Consider the following 16,923-nt stretch of genomic DNA (forward strand, 5'->3'; position numbering starts at 1 on the left):
GTGGGGGGGGGCGGGTGATATTCTGAGCAGTTCAAGCCAAAATGAAGATTGGGTGTCTTCTTCTGAAAGAAGGTTCCACATGGAAACGAGTATGTCTCTATTGCATAGTTGGCAGGAATACAGAGCTTATAAAAATGTTCTCTCCCCCTGCCCCAGTTATTTTTATGCAATGGAGATTACATTAATTATTTGAAATTTAGTTCCTGCCTTAGAAATGGGGGGGGGGGAACCATGGTTATTTTAAGAAAAAAAGTAGATGAAGAAAACAATCTGTTGAGTAGAGCTTTGAATTCTTCACTTAAAATTTTAAAGAGGAAGTTAAGAAGCAAGGGGTGGAGTTGATGGGGAGAAAGAAAAAGAATGTGTTCAAACCCAGTTTATCTGTACTTACAGAAATAGAATCTTAAGTTGCTCACCATCAATATTCCAAGAGAAGTCTTGGTGAGCTTCAGAGTTCTATGTCATTTTAGTGTCTCCCTGTGTTAGATATTTAGATTTGTTAAAGCTCTCCTGACTTTAGATTTTAAGTATTTATTTCTCTAAATATTAGCCACCATAATATTAAGATCAATTTTAATTTCAAAATTAAATTTTGTTTAACCTTATGTAAAATAAATTCTAAAATTTTAATTTTAAAATTCAAATTAGGCAACTCTCTGATTTCAACCAAACTCTTCCAAAAGAAAATAGTAGTAGTAATGATAATAAATAATAGAGGCTGTCTTTCCATTCTCTCACAAGATTGTGATGTAGATTTAATTATTAAACTCAAAGAAGAAATTCAGAAATAGAATCCCTTCACTTCCCAACTTGTGATTGACTGTATCCCCAACTTAGTTCTGAATAGGGAGCAAGTTTGGAGGCCAGGGAACCACAGAGGCAGGGACCGGCCCCATGAAGCAGGGTAGGCAGAAAGGAGAGACGAGAGAAATTAAAAGTGAACAGATGTAGAAGTCGATGAACAGGGGGCCTTTGCACATTCCTGTTCCCCAGCGTTCCATTTACCCTAGCTTCTTGCCAAATTATCCACTCTTTTTTTTTTTTCATGGCAGAATTCTGAAAAGGCCATCCAGTTCAATTCGAAGCCTTTTCTTTCACCAGTTAGAGACCCAAATAACAGGTCATCGGGAACCTTTTTTTAAAAAAAAATCATTTTAATAAAAAATACAAAAAAGACAGCAGGTGAATTATTTGCCATTTTGTAGAACTGTAATCACTACCACACAAAGTACACACATATAAACCAAAAATAGCAAATTAGTATTTCACAATTTTTCACTTCAAACCGGGTACGTTGATATGTAAATCAACATGTTGATGGCTGCTCTGTGCTTGGAAAGGAAGCACTATTTCTTGTGTCACAGGCTTTATTAAAATGATCAGGAAATCAGCAACACCTTGAGGTCTGAGACTCACTGGTTGGGCTTGGACATTATTTTTCAAAAAAATTATTTTAACTCTGCTGAATTAAAGTTCTGAATAGGGAATAAGAAAGCAAAAGGAATAATTGAGCCCCTAGTATTTAAATTTTACGTGTTATTTCAGTCTTGTGAAGTCTTAAAATAAAAGCTATCATTCAGTATATACTGTATGTCTGTCTGGCACTATGCTAGGGATTTACATTTCTTCTCTCATTTAATCTTTACAATGACTTTACAAGGTAAATATTATTCTCATATTAAAAACCAGAGAACTGCAGCAGGAAAAGTTTAAACCATTTGTCCAAGATTTCCAGATTTAGAAAGCTAGAGTGGAAAATAAAATTTATGTTTAACTCATTATAAATGTTGTGTCCTTTCTAGTTATTTTTTAGAATGCTATTTTCAAATTCAAAAGCATTTTTGCTGTATTTTCTGAACACATATTGAGAGGGGTCTTTGTTGTGATATGGATGTGACCTGGCTGCCAAGGACAGTGGACTGGTATGAGCATGTGTGAACAATGATGACCTCCCTGTACTAGTCAGTGGGGGCAATAGATGCTGTTGAGTGAGCATGTGTACTGTGTGGCCATCGCATTCAAAATGACTGAGCGAGTAGAGCAAGGAATCTGCATTAAAATTTTGTGTTTAGCTTGAATATTCCTCTGCAAAAACTATTTGGGTGATTACGAAGGCTGTAGCTATGGGCAACTGGTGATTGGAGCTTCACCACGACAAGGTGACCACTCCTGCATCAGGTCTCATGCAGAGATTTTTGGCAAAACACCAAATCACCCAGGTGACTCAGCCGTGCTATAGCCCAGATTTGGCACCCTGCAACTTCTGGCTTTTCCCAAAACTGAAATCACCTTTGACAAGGAAGAGATTTCAGGTCGTCAATGAGATTCAGGAAAACATGACAGCTGATGGCGATTGGGAGAACTAGGTGAGGTCCCAAGGTGCCTACTTTGAAGGGGACTGAGGCACCATTGTCCTGTGTACAATGTTTCTTGTATCTTTTCAATAAAGACCTTTTTTTTTCATATTACATGGCTGTGTACCTTCTGGACAGACCTCATATGTTATATGCAATAAAGAATTTACTTAAAAATGTAATTCATGTTGAATACAACAAGTGAGAAAGACAGATAAGCACAGTGAGTGGGTTTTTGTGGTTCCACACAAATTGTAGGATTTTTTTTCTATTGCTGTGAAAAATGTCATTGGAGTTTTGATAGGGATTGCATTGAATTTGTAGATTGCTTTGGTAATGTGGACATTTTAATAATATTGATTCTTCCAATCCATGAGCATGAAATATTTTTCTATTTTTTGTCTTCTTCAATTTCTTTCCTTAATGTCTTGTTTTCAGTATGCATATTGCTCACCTTGGTTAAATATATCCTTGGGTATTTTATTGTTTTTGATGCAATTGTAAATGGGACTGTTGTCTTACTTTCTTTTTCTGGTGATTCATTATTAGTGTGTAGAAGTGTAGATTTTTGTTATTGATTTTCTATCCTGCAACATCACATCATTAGTTCTAACAGTTTTGGATGGAGTGTCTAGGGTTTTCTATATCTGCTATGTGTCATCTGCGAATAGTGAGTTTAACTTCTTTTTTTCCAATTTGGATGCCTTTTATTTCTTTTTCTTGCCTAATTGCCCTGGATAGGACTTCCAATACTATGTTGAATAAATGTGGTGACAGTGGACATCCTTGTCTTGTCCTTAATCTTAGAGAAAAAACTTTCAGCTTTTCACCATTAAATAGAATGTTAATTGTGGGCTTGTCATACATGGACTTCATTATGTTATGTTCCCTTTATACCTGCTTTGTTATCATAATTGATGTTGAATTCTGTCAAATGCTTGTTGTGCATCTATTGAGATGATCATGATTTTCATCCATTTTGTTAATGTGGTATATCACATTGACTAATTTATAGATGTTAAGCCAACCTTGCATCCCTGAATAAAACTCACTTGATCGTAGTGTTTGATCCTTTTAATGTATTAATTTGCTTTTATTTTCTGAACACATATTGAGAGGGGCATTAATTTGCTTTTATTTTGTTGAGGATTTTGCATTTATTTTCATCAGGGATACTGGCCTCTAATATTCTTTTCTTGTGTCCTTGTCTAGTGTTGGTATCAGGGTATGCCACGCTGGCCTTGAAATGGAGTGGAAGAGTTCCCTCTTCTATTTTTTTGGAAGAGTTTGAGAAAGATTAGTATTAATTTTTCATTGAATGTTTGATGGAATTTACCAGTGAAGCCATCTAGTCCAGGACTTTTCTTTGGTGAGAGATTTCTGATTACTGATTCAGTCCCGTTACTAGTTCAGTTTCTCTCATTTCTTCATGATTCAGCCTTAGTAGGCTTTATGTTTCTAGAGATTTATCCATTTTCTTGATTGTACAGTTTGACTTATAACCATTCATAGTAGTCTCTTGCGATCTTTTGTATTTCTGTAGTAATACCTGTAATATTTCCTCTTTCATTTCTGATTTTATTTGAGTCCTTTTCTTGTTTGGTGAGTCTAGCTAAAGGACTTATGGGTTCTTAAACAGGTAAAACTAAATTTAATTATGTTTAACAGTGCATTATGAATATTTAAATGAATTTTCAGACATGTCTTCTATTATAGAAAAAATAGCTTTTAACATTCAAAGCCTCCAAAGTTACTTAAATCCTTCAAATTAAAAAAAAATGCCATTGTTGCATTGTTGTCCTCGTAGAACTCTTATAGGTCTGATAAGAAAGGAGGCAATGTTAATGGAAAGGTCAGCAAACTAGCAGGCAGGAATAATGGTTTCTAGTTTTGCCTGTGCCACTGAATCAAAGCCTCATTGTAGACAAGTCTCAACTCATTTAAACTTCAGTTTCCTGAGCTGTAAAATGACAGTATTGGGCAGTATCTCAAAGGACACTTACGGCCAAAATAATTAAGACATTGGGGATTTGCCCACATATCAAAATTTTGTTGGCTCTAACTGGTTGGGTCATTTGGTTGTAGCATCATCTCGTGTCTAAAAAGGTGGAGGGTTTGATCCCCAGTCGGGGGTGCATACGGGAGGCAACCGATTGATGTTTCCCTTTCACATTGATGTTTCTCTCTCTCCCTTCCTATCTCTCTACAATCAATAAACATATCCTCAGGTGAGAATTAAAAATAGTATGACAATAAGTAATGAATTAATAAAACAGAAATTTGAAAGAATATATGCACCCTATGTTCCCCGCAGCATATATACAGTAGTCAAGGTCTGGAAACGGTCCACGTGCCCATCAGTACATGAGTGGGTCAAAAAATGGAATACTATACGCAGTGGTAAAAAAGAAGGAAGTCTTACCTTTGCGACAGCATCGATGGACCTGGAGATTATTATGCTAAGTGAATAAGCCAGACAGAGAAAGACAAATACCGTACGATCTCACTTATATGTGGAATCCAATGAACAAAATAGAAACAGAGGCATGGATACATAGAACAGACTGACAGCTGTCAGAGAGGAAGGAGGGGTGGGGCTGCATCAAAGAAGTTGAAGGCATTAGCTGAAAGACATATATACATAACACATAGACTCAGACAACAGCGTGGTGACAGCCAAGAGGAAAAGGGGGGTGGGGACTAGGTGGAGTTGGGCAAATGGGGGTAGGGGAGCATGCGGCACAGGCATGGAGAGACTTTGCTCGGGCATGGGCACAGTACGCAGTGTAAGGACTGTGTTTTATTGAGTTGTACATTTGAAACCCATATGGTTTTGCAAACCAACGTCACCCCCTGTGAATTCAATTAATAACAAAGTAAAACAAGTGGGAGAATAGAGCTTGCCATCTTTATTTGCAGACAGAGCAGATACAATGTGTTTCCTGTCTTTTCTACAAGTAGCCATGGGAAGGGAAGGGGGAGAGGACAGGGACAGGATGTCCTTCCCTGACATGTCACTCACCAGCCTATATCTTTAAATTTTTTAATGGCTATCAGATCTGACATCCTAGGAGTCCATCCCACAAAACAAAAGAATTAGAAATAACTTGTTATGAAGACTAAATAAGTGCTTGATTTCATTTTGAATTGTTATACTTTTTTCAAGTCTGGACTTGGGGACTTTGGCGAAGGATAACTTTTACAGAGAAACAGCTGGAAGGACTTTGGTGTTCCTTTGGTAGCCGAATACTGTTGCCAGTTTGCAGGAGAACCGTGGAGAAATTGGGAACTGGACAAGTGAAACTGGAGAAGTGCCTGGACACCTAAGACAGTTCTAGGGAGCAAAAAGGGGCTTTGTTCTTTCTTTAAGGCACTGTGAGATTGATTATATACTTGCCAACTTCCCTTTGATGACAGGAAATGTCATTTCTCTTTATATCCCCAGCGACAGATAACCAACAATCAAATATTTGTTGAGTCGAACTGAGTAAAAACTGCACGGGAATAAGGTAGGTAAATGGAGACCTAAATAACATAGCCTTGGATATCTGAAACTTAAAAAAGATTTATTGCACGATTAACTACAATGGGAAAGCGACTTCAGCCAAGCATTTTTTCAGACGAGGCGTCAACAAACCGGAATAGGAGAGAGAGATGATCAGAGTTCAGGTTAAGTGAAAACCAATGCGGCAACAGGTTTGAACTCCTGAGTGAAAAGGGGAGAAGCGACAACAATGTACAGATTGATTGCACTTTTTCCGATGAGATGTCAACACCCGAAGGGAGAGGTCTGAGTCCTGGAGTCCGACGAAAGAAGCTCGCTTTGAGCTTGTTTCTTAACAGAACTACCAGGAAGCTCGAAAAGATGTGCAGCTCGGGCTGGTATCTCGGCCTAATAACTTCCGTGTGTGTGGGTGTGCAACAGGGAGCGCCGCCCGTGGACTTCCGCGTGCGGAAGACCTCGCGTCGCCGTCGGCGCCGCCACGCCCAGCCCTTCAGAAAACGCGCGCTCCCCGCCCGGGCCACCCCCACCGCCGCGGGCGGGACGGGGGTGGGGCCGCGGGCGCGTCGCAGCCCTTAGCAGCCCGGAGGGCCGCCTCGACTACGCTCGCCGTCGCCACGCCCAAAGACTACATTTCCCAGCAAGCCCTGGGCCGCCCGCGCGCCGCAGTTGACCCATTTCCCGACCCGTCCCGGGCTCGGCCGGCCCCCGCGCCGAGGCGGCAGCTCCCTGCTGACTGGGGTGTGGGCGGGGAGCGGCGGAGGGAGGAGGAGGCGCTGCTGGCCGCCGCCGCTGCTGCCTCGGCTGCTGGGCGCTGGGCAGCTCACCGGGCTTCTGCGGCCGCCATGGACGAGCAGGCAGGTCCCGGCGTCTTCTTCAGCAATAACCACCCGGGCGCTGGCGGTGCCAAGGGTCTCGGGCCTCTGGCGGAGACGGCCGGCGACGGGGCGGCTGCGGCGGGGGCGGCCCGAGCCCAGTACAGCCTCCCGGGGATCCTGCACTTCCTGCAGCACGAGTGGGCCCGCTTCGAGGTGGAGAGAGCCCAGTGGGAGGTGGAGCGGGCGGAGCTGCAGGTAAAGACCCTCCCGGCCTGGCCCTCTTCATCCCGCCTCTTCGCTCCCTGTCGCCCCGCCCCGGACCCTTCCCCCTCCCCGTTCTGCCCTCGCTGGTCCCCTCCCCTTTGCTCCCACCCTTCCCACCCAGGACTGTCCCCTTCCTCACTTCACCTTTGCCTTTGGCTGCGCCCACTTCCTGACCCGGGTTCCCACTCCCGCCCTGATGCGTTGTTTATCCTCCCCGCTCCTTTTCGTTTGCTCCTTCTTTCTCTTAACTCTGTCTCATTTCAGCTCTCTTGGCATCTCACATTCCAGGTCTTCTTCCCTATCAGTGTACTAATTGGGCTAACAGGAGCTTTGAAAGACGCGTGGCAAATCATCCATCCTCAGTCCTAGGTCTAGAGACGTTCCCCCAGCAGGTATTGGCACTTGGCTTCTCTGAGAGGAAGGTGATCAAAGAAGACATCAGAAGTTGTGTCTCTGAGGCCTGGACTTGAGGCGACAAGCTGACGTTGGGGGGAAGTGTTACTAGGAATATCAGCTCTCTTTTTATATATATGTAAATGTTTCTTCTCTTCTTCCCACTCCCTCACCCCCTCCCGCGTTTCTTTTAGGTATTTCAGATTCATGGATTTTAAATGAAGGACCTGGATGATCAGAGTCAGGTGATAGTTCAGGGACGGTTTCCTGTTCTCAGAATCTAAAACTTCCCAAGGATTAATTTTGTGTTCAGTGTTTTGTGAGGTTGACTTTTACATTAAAAGGAACTAAAAGGGGCTTTAAAGTTGGGTACATTTCCTTCATGAGCTGCGAGGTAAAGTATATCCAGGGAGGAGCTCTGGTGGGCTCTTAGAAGGATGAAAGTGTGGCTGATCCTGGACAGGCCATTCTGAACTGCTAAGCAGGTTTCACTGGCTGTTCTTAAAACTTCCGAGCCTTACACCAGTTTCACGGGGAACGTAAAGAACTGTGAGTGGCCGTGCCTTGCAGCTTTAGTGGCTAATCCTAGGTGCTTATGAAATCATAGTACAGTTTTGTTTGGTGAAACACTTGATGTTAAAATGCTAACCAGTGTGTCACTTTTTTTTGGTAACATGTATTTTCTTTGGCACTTAAGAAAAAGGAAAGGAGAAGTCTGTTAAATCGAATCTGTGCTGAAATAGGCTGCTTTGGTGTAGTTCAAGTGGCAGTGGAAGGAGCAAGGAGACAGGGTTATAGTGTGGGCTGGGTTTGCTGCTAGCTGTGTGACCTTGAGGAAACCCTTTACCCTCTCCGAACTTCAGTTTCATCACTTATTTATTGGCTCATTTATTTAGGGCCAGGTGTGTGCCTCCAGGCGCTGGGATTAACCAAACTGACAAAGCCTCTGCCCTCATAGAGTTTACGTTTTAGTCAGGAGGCAATCAGTAAATGCAGCCATATAATATACTGACCCACAGTGGCAACTGCTACGAGAAGAATAAATCAGGGTACAGGGTGAGAGTGTGGTAGGGGCAGGTATTTTAGATGGGGTGGTCAGGGAAGGCCTCTGGGACTGGTTGAAGGAGGTGAGGGAGTGACCCATCTTTTCTCAGCTTCCTCCTTATTCTTTATGTTTCTATTATTTGGTGTTTTTTTCATTCCTACAGTTGTGTTACTTTAGTATCTAGTCTTTTGATATTTGTAATGTTTCTTGTAATGAATCTGTATACATGTCTGTATAGTAACCAGCAGACTTAAATGCTTCATTCAAATTTACTGGTAATTCACCTTTATTAAAGCAATGAATTCCATAAATGAGTTTGTGGATTTCAGACTTCAAGGAAGTGTTAAAGGCAGGCTTTACCTTTAATGTTGTACGGTTGTGGTGAATGATTTTAATGTGGGATCACTTAAATTTTAATTTCCCGTTTAGGGAATGTAAGATTAGTCACAATAATTTGGTCAAAAACAAACAGTAAAACAACTCTTAGCTTCTTACCTGTGGAAGTTTGGGAATTTCCAACCCGTCTCACCCCACTGTGTTTAAACTTTTAAATTTACCTGAAACTGTAGCCACTCTTCAATTTTACATGCACACAGCATCCTGGGGTATTTATGGCGAATGTTAAACTTAAGATAGGTTTCCTATTGGTGCTGATTATATTAAGGACACTACATTTTTACAGTACCTTTCGTTCTGTGTGCAAATTACATTAAGCATCCATGGAGGAACTTAAAAAAATGTGTCATATTTTCCAAACAGGGCAAGTATCATGTATTTTGGGCGGAGAGAGTTTGCAAGAAACTGAGGTTTTCAGCCCCTTTATTAGCATTATTGAAATATATAAAAAATACATAAAACATATTTTTAAAAATCACATCTTTACATCTACATCATTAAATTTGAACATATCCCTTTATTTTTCTTTTGCCATTAGAATTTTCCTAGAAAAATAATAGGAATTAAGAGTTGAATGAGTGATTATGATGCTTGGTGTCTTCCTTTTAATTTTTAAATCTCTTCTGCAGTCATTAACACCAAGATTAAGATTGTACCTTTGAGATTAAGTGTAATTTTTCCCTTCAGGAACCTGTCAGTCTTGCTCTTACAAATTGCCAGGGCAGAATTGTGAAAGGCAATCCAAGCGCTCGTCTGTCTACCTGGCCCGCCTTCTCCACTTCCTCCTTCAGATCTTAAGAGTAAGAACTGGTCACATGGTAAAAACTTACTTGCCACTTTGTTCCCCCTTGCCCATTTGAGTTAATACATGACTCTCCTTTTACTTTTCATCATTCTATCCCACCGCCCACCACCAGCCAGATGAGAATAGCTAATTCATGGGAAAAGAATGGTAAAAATTATTGCTGAGCTTTATATTTGTGAAAGGAGTTGGAAATGGGATACATCGCATCGAAAGGACTTTGTGTGACACACTTTGGGCTGGATTACCTGAGAGAAATACGCAGTCTAGTCACAGTGCTAGAGCAAACAAAGTGCAGAAGAGTCAGTGTTTATCATTTTCGGGGGTTAAGTTTTCTTAGAAAAGCACAGAAGGGCTTAGCCGTGAGTGGGGAGAATAGCAGGAAGAAAGAACTTAATGAGGTAATGAGAACTTAAGGCGCAGTATTTGAAAATTACTGACTTATGGGAAAGCAAGCTTGTGAATAAAAAGTGAATGTTAATGCCCTAGATTATTTTTTTATGTGTGTATGTGTGTCTGTTGTGTAGTAGGGGAGGCTCTGCTGTTTACCTGGAAGTGCTAGAACTGTGGAAAGGTATTATGATTGAGCAGCTTAGGGCCTGTGGTGTGGAGGCTGGTACTAGAACGTTCGTGAATCTGGGTTTTGGCATTAGTGATTCATATTTTCATTTAGCAGATGTTTTTCAAGCACCTACTTCATGCCAGGTCCTGTTGTAGGCACTGGAGAAGCAACATTGATTAAAACAGATCCTTCCTACATGAAGCTTAAGTGGTAGGGGAAGACAGATAGTCATAAATAAATGCATTCTTAAAACGTTAGGTGGTAGTAAGTGCTGTGATAAAGTGTGGTAAGTTGGATATGGAGTGCTGGAGAGGGTCGAGTGTGGAAGAAGGGCTTTGCTGATGAGATGCCATTTGAGCAAGACCTGAGAAGGTGAAATTGGAGGAAGTGTTCTAGGCAGAAGAAACAGCAGGGGAAAGGAACACGCTTACACTGTGTGAAGAATAACAAGGCAGGTTTCACTGGAGTAGTGGAGGAGGGTAGAAGAGACAAAGTCAGAGATACCGAGTCTTGCCATGGTAAGGACTTTAGATTTTTACCCCAGCGAGATGGGCGACTATTGAAATGTTTTGAGCAACAGAGTGATACCATCTTTGAAAGGAGCCCTTTGCTAGGATTCTGAATAGACTTGGAGGAGAGACAACAGTAGAAAAATCAGAGTCTCTAGTTGGGAGGCTTGTTGAATAGTCCAGGCCAGAGATGAACTAGAGTGTCAGTAATGAGAAATGGGATTATATATTTTGATACATATTCAAAATATAATGGATTCTGAATACATTTTTGAAGGTAGACTCAGCAAGATGTGCTGGAGGATAGGATGTGAGATTTGAGAAAACAGGACTCAAAATTGTTTTGACTGAGCATCTTCGTGGGACTGTTCACAAGACTTATTGCGCATTTAAATGGACATGGTGGACACTTAAAATAACGGTTTATTTTTTTATTATAACTATTATTTACAATTACAGTGAAAAGCAACATAGCATAGATCTAGACTTAAATCTTCCAGGGAGATTTAACTGTTTTATTTTATGCCAAAAATACATATATGCCATAATTCTGGCCTCTCAGAGCCTTCGTTTCCTCATGTGTAAGATGAGGATAATAAACTACCTTGTGAGAATTAAATGATATGTTGTAAAGTATCTAGCAGAGGCTTGGTACATAACACAAAGTAAGTGCTGGATAAATAAATGGTACCAAGTGCATGATGTTAAATTTGTATAGCTCTTCGTTTGCACAGAAAAGCAAAAATTTCAGTCATGAGCTCTTCTACGGCTAGAGTATGTAAGTGCCATCCTGGAACCATGCAGTCTAATATTCTGGGTCTGATGGTGGCACTAAGGGACATTTAATAGGAGCCGGCCTCAAAACATTGATAATACACCTCAGATGTACTTGCTTTACTTAATAACTCACTGTGCATTTGTTACCTTGAAATTTACATAAACATTTCTGAATTTGTTTGTCTTAACCATGCATGACTTCTTGGGTAGCAAATTGTATACATTTACTGACTACTCTATAAAACTAATTTTTGGTTTTATTTGGGCCTTTAAATAAACTTGGCTGTTGCACTCCTCTGTGATATGGTGTAAACAGATTAAGTTTTTATTCTGGTCATCCTTGATAATTTTACAATCTTTAATAATATACTGGAAGATTGTAGAGGTTTTACTCTTTTAAAATATATCCTAATATTTGTCATTTTAATTTAGTGTTTCTCAACTTTAGCTGCAATCTTAGAATAATCTGGGGGAACTTTTAAAAATACGAATTCCCTGCCCTGACTGGCATGGCTCAGGGGGTTGGGCATCATCATTCAGTAGGGGTTGCTGGTTCTGTTGCCTGTTTGATTCCAGGTCAGGGCACATGCCTGGGTTGTGGGCCAGGTCCCCAGTTGGGGGTGTGCTGAAGGCATTCAGGAGGCAGCTGATCAATGTTTCGCTTGAGCATCTATGTTTCTTTCCCTCTCTTTCTCCCTCCCTTCCCCTTTCTATGAAAATAAATAAATAAAATCTTTTAAGAAAATTAATTCCATGAGCTCTGCCCCAGGCCAGTTAAATTAGATTGTAGGAATTAGTGTCCCTGGCGTTAGTATCTTTTGAGCTCCCTAGTGTACAACAAAGACTGGGAACAACTGCTTGAGTTGTTCTTTCCCATTTTACATATATGGTTCAGCAATTTCAACACTGGTGTTGGTATTCCAGATATGGATGGCTTTTTATAGAATTTGGGATATAATTTCTGTTATGTTTCTGTTCTTTCTGATGATAGCATTTTATTTTTAGGCAATAGGCTATTATAATTTGAATCACCTCCCTTAGACTGAGAGACAAAATGATAGAGTAATCTTTGGGCTGGAATGAACTTTGGAAATAATCAGCTACATCCTTCTTTCACAGGTAAAGTGAGATCCCAAGAGAGATTAAATGACCAAGAATGAAATAGGTGTTGCCCAAGCTCTGTCACTTAAATCTCTAAATACCTTTGCAGTTTTTTTTTTTTTAATCTTTCAAGTACATTATCTTGCTCGATCCTTAGGACCTTTTGAAATAATCATTCACTGATGAATACTTAATCATTTTTCTTTTTTTTTTAAAGCAACAGGCATGAAGACTTTACTGTGTTTTACTCTTTTCTAGCTTATTTTATTGGCTCCACCTAAGGTTTTTTGACTTTGGTGTTCTGTAGTTGCATTGTAATGTGTCAGGGTTCAGATTTCTTTTTATTGTATTTGAGACTTCGTTAGGCTTCTGAAATTTGTGGGTTGGCATCTCATTAGTTCTGTAAAATTCTCACTCATTATCTCTTTGGATTTCTCTTCTATCTTGTTCTGTTTTCCTTTGGATCTCTGATTACATGTATCTTAGGCCTTTATCTGCTCCATATTTTCCATCTTTTTATCTCTATCTGCTTTATTTTGGGTCATTTATTCCAATGTATCTTCTAGTCCATTAATTTTCTCTTCAGTGTAATGTAATCTTTTAAAGCTGCCCTATGAGTTTGTAATTTTGCTTATTGTTAAAATTGAGTTGGGTTCCTTTTAAAATCTGCCGAATCCAGCCCTGGCTGGTGTGGCTCAGTTGGTCAGAGTGTCATCCTGTAATCAAAGGTCGTGGGTTCGTCCCTGGTCAAGGCAGGTTAGGGAGGCAGCCAATCAGTGATGGTCTCCTGCGCCAGTGTTTCTCCCTCTCCCTTACTCTCTTTTTACAATGCAAAAATGTCCTCAGGTGAGGATAAAAAAATGTTTTTAAATCTGCTGTATCTTTTCTTAATAGTTTCCTTTTCCCTGCAGATATTTTCAGAGTTGTCTTTTATTTTTTAAGCCTAGTAAGGATAGTTATTTTATACTTGGTGTCTCTGTTCTTCCTATATGTGAGGTCTTGGAGGTCCCTTTCTGTGGTCTCTTTGTGCTGATTCTTTCTTTGACGACTTGTTTTTTTGTATGCATAGTTACCATTGTGTGCTGCTCACTGTCCTTGAAAAAGTATGAGAGTAATCTGAGGTCTCAAATAAAGATAGCTTCTTCAGAAAGTTTTTTTTGTATTTGCTTCTGGTAGGTTTCTGGAGGCATTACCCAGACTGAATCACTTTAAAACAAATTCATTGCTTGAAGTTTTGGACCATCCAGGTGATGCATATTTTGGTTGTGAATATGTTTGAGGGTCAATATCTGTCTGCTTCGCCGTTGCTTTGCAGGTATAAGCCCTTTAGGGTCTCAGCAAAATGTGGGGTATATCTCCTATTAGACTCTCCACTCCATGTGGTCCTCATCATTGATTTTTGCCTTTTGGGTCCTCCAAGGCTGTCCAAACTAAAGTTCATATTCTGGGTTCAGAACCCTTTGGGTTCCGACTGGCTAGAACCCAGAGGGAAAAACTGGCTTTTGTTCTCTTACTTCACTAAGTTCCCAATTTCTCTTCAATTTTGACCAAATAATTCCTAACTCTCTTATAAGCTTTGCTTTTTAAGATGATTATAAAAATATTTTATTCAGAATTTTTATGTTTCCAGTAAGGGAGTTATTTCTAGGCTTCGTTACTGCAAGTGGATTTCTCTAATCTTACTTTCACAAACGGACATGTAATAATGGACCCAGTAATTATCTGGGGAGAAATACCACTGATAGCAGTTCTTTATCAAGAGATGTACCTGTTTGACCCTAAAGGTTATATATTATCCAAGCTTTCTTTTGTTTGAATTCTAGTGGTAGAGGAAGGCCTACAACTTTTCTCCACAATCTTGGTAATTTAAGCAGAATGTAAAACACACAAACAAACTCCTTTATTGATCAGCCTTTGAAAGGTGTTTCAGTTCTGAGCTATGAGAAATAATTGCCCTTGGGATGTTCGGAGTTTCTTGCTTTGGTGGCTATTGGAGAAAACAATCTATTGATCATCATAATTTTGCTGTGGAAAGTATGGCTCATCACTTTTGCCCTATAATTTCTCTGGGCTTTAATTGTAAATTATAGATGATAATACACCCACTAAGCAGAGTAGTTGTAAGATTTTAGCAAGATAAAATATGCAAAGTATATTACCCGTAACAGGTGTCCAGTAAGTGGTTTGCTCTCGTTGGTTGAAGTTTCTATGAACAGAATTCATTTGACTGTTATTTATTTCAATTAAATTTTAGAAGCCAAGAACTGGTTTCAGTGATCCATTTTGTGTAGTAGCTACTTACATTCTTTTTGCCCTATTAATAGTGGTTTAAGGACAATAAACTGACCATATTTGGCATAGGGACATGCCAGAGATGGAGGTAATAGATGGTGATAGTTTGTAAGCATTGAAGTCCTCAGATAGTAATAGAAGAAAATTTGGAGTTTGGGAGACAATCCTGAGTTGGGGAAGAGGTAGAGGAAAGGAAGAGACAGAGAGGGGAGCAGAGAGGTGGGGGAAGGAGAGACAGGATGAGAAACTGCACTGAACACATTAACATGCTCTTAATTCCTAAAGGGTGTACAATCTGTAGTCTTCATTTTCGCGCTTGTAATGGTGGAATTCGAGGGCTGGCTGGGATGGAGACATACATACACACAACACACGCGTTCCCCCCACCTCCCTCCATATCTCTAGTCTCAATTTTCGGTCCCCTTCATTGAACTAAGAATATTTTACCTCCTGAGGGACCTTAGAATTTAGGTAGTCTCATCTCTTGTGTATTAGTTAGGGCCAGAGAGATGAAGAGAATTGTCTTAGATCACTCTGTGAGCTGGCATAGATTTAGTTTAGATCCCAGGTGTCTAGCACCTAGGCCAGGGCATTGTTCTCCATACTGCATCCTCTCCTTTCATTGGTTCTGTGAAACTGCTTCTGATCTGAAGTAGCTGAGTGAATTATAATATTTGCATGATTAAGTATGCTTTGAATAGCTGTCATTATTTAAAGTAAATTCTTACCACTTATTTCAAGTTTTTCTTCAAGTAGAACAATTTAGTAGAATAACTTTTTTCGAGGGGAATAATCCTTTAAGGGGCTCGGGAAAGTCTTTCACAATTTGTGTTCCTCAAAATTGTTTACCAGTATATCGGTCTATTTTAATAATTTTATTTATTTTTGTGTAAGTAAATACTGAAATAAAATGTCTATTTTTTAAAACATCTGCAACTTTGGATCTTTTCATCTTGCCTTGAAAGCATCCTAATTAAATTGTGTGTGTGTGTGTGTGTGTTTATTGTAGTTTGTGTTCATTGGTTATATTACCAGTTTGTGTAGTACTTTGGTTATTAGGTAATTCTTAGCCCACCTGTTAAACATATACTATGTTTGAGCAGAATAATATGTTAACCATCTTTGCTCTTATGCAGTAAGGTATTTGAGAAAATAAAACCACTTTTTGGGGGCAGACTAAATGCTGTTTAATCTTTATTTTAAAAGTGCCTTATCTGAACAGGATGATAGAATATTATAAAATACTGATATGTAAGAAGTGGAAGTTACTGTAGAGTTAGCTAGAAGCAGCATGGCACAAGGAAAAGTGAGTAGGTATTTTGTTTTGGAGATAAGATGGGGAGAAAATAAGTGAGTGCAAGTCCTGGAATTTAGGTGAGCTTTGGGAAATATTGCACAAGGTTGGGTGGAATAGGTATTTTGGGTGTGGCGAGTACATTCTTGGCATGAGTGCACTACAGAGATCTAAGGAAAGGTCCAGGGGGAGTGTTTCATTACTCTACACACAGGTTCCATTAGCACTCATTTACATGTGACACAAATTGGATCCAATACCAGCATATCTAGTTAGGAGAAATAAACAGGATGGCAAATTCCACAAGGGTGATACCAGCTTTACCTGGTGGAAAATTACAGCCCAGTCTGGGACTTGTTCTCAATTTTTTTGCTTACATTTCCTAAATGAGAAGGCTAAGTAGTAAGCAAAGTATCCTAAATTATAGGCACAATTAAAACCTGCTCCCAAGGAATGTGGAGTTATACAAAGCTGAAAGGAAATGAGGAGCCAGTGGATCTGGGTCAGCATACTTACTGAACTTGAAAAAGGGGAGTCATTTGGGGAGGATGGTACCATGGTCCCCGAAATTGAATCCAGTACTTCATCTGTTGTTCCCTCTCTCCTTTCTTCTTTACCCTCCAATAACAATAATAGTTTAACTTACTGGGCACCTACCATGTGCCAGATATAGTGCTAAGCACTTTACATGTATAATTTATTTTAATCTTTGTAAAACTATATGTGGTAGCTATTCCCTAATCATTCCCTAACTTATAGAAAAGTTAAATAATTTGCCATAAGAAAAGTATGAGTGATAGACCTGGGTGTGGTA

The 16,923-nt window shown here is 39.9% G+C and overlaps 1 protein-coding gene across 3 annotated transcripts in view; it reads left to right on the forward strand.

The window, feature by feature from the left end:
• Nucleotides 1-6,559: 6,559 nt before the first annotated feature.
• STRN (striatin) overlaps nucleotides 6,560-16,923 on the forward strand; it is an 83,699-nt gene continuing 73,335 nt past the window's right edge. Inside the window, exon 1 of one of the 3 annotated variants that reach the window (XM_045189329.3) lies at nucleotides 6,560-6,929. In XM_045189329.3, the coding sequence (XP_045045264.2) occupies nucleotides 6,702-6,929 (228 nt within the window). In that variant the 5' untranslated portion in view covers nucleotides 6,560-6,701. The remainder of the gene's footprint in view (nucleotides 6,930-16,923) is intronic. The other 2 variants (XM_045189328.3, XM_024552647.4) reach the window with 2 other exon arrangements.

This window comes from Desmodus rotundus, chromosome 5 (genome assembly GCF_022682495.2).
Source record: "Desmodus rotundus isolate HL8 chromosome 5, HLdesRot8A.1, whole genome shotgun sequence".
Taxonomy (NCBI): domain Eukaryota; kingdom Metazoa; phylum Chordata; class Mammalia; order Chiroptera; family Phyllostomidae; genus Desmodus; species Desmodus rotundus.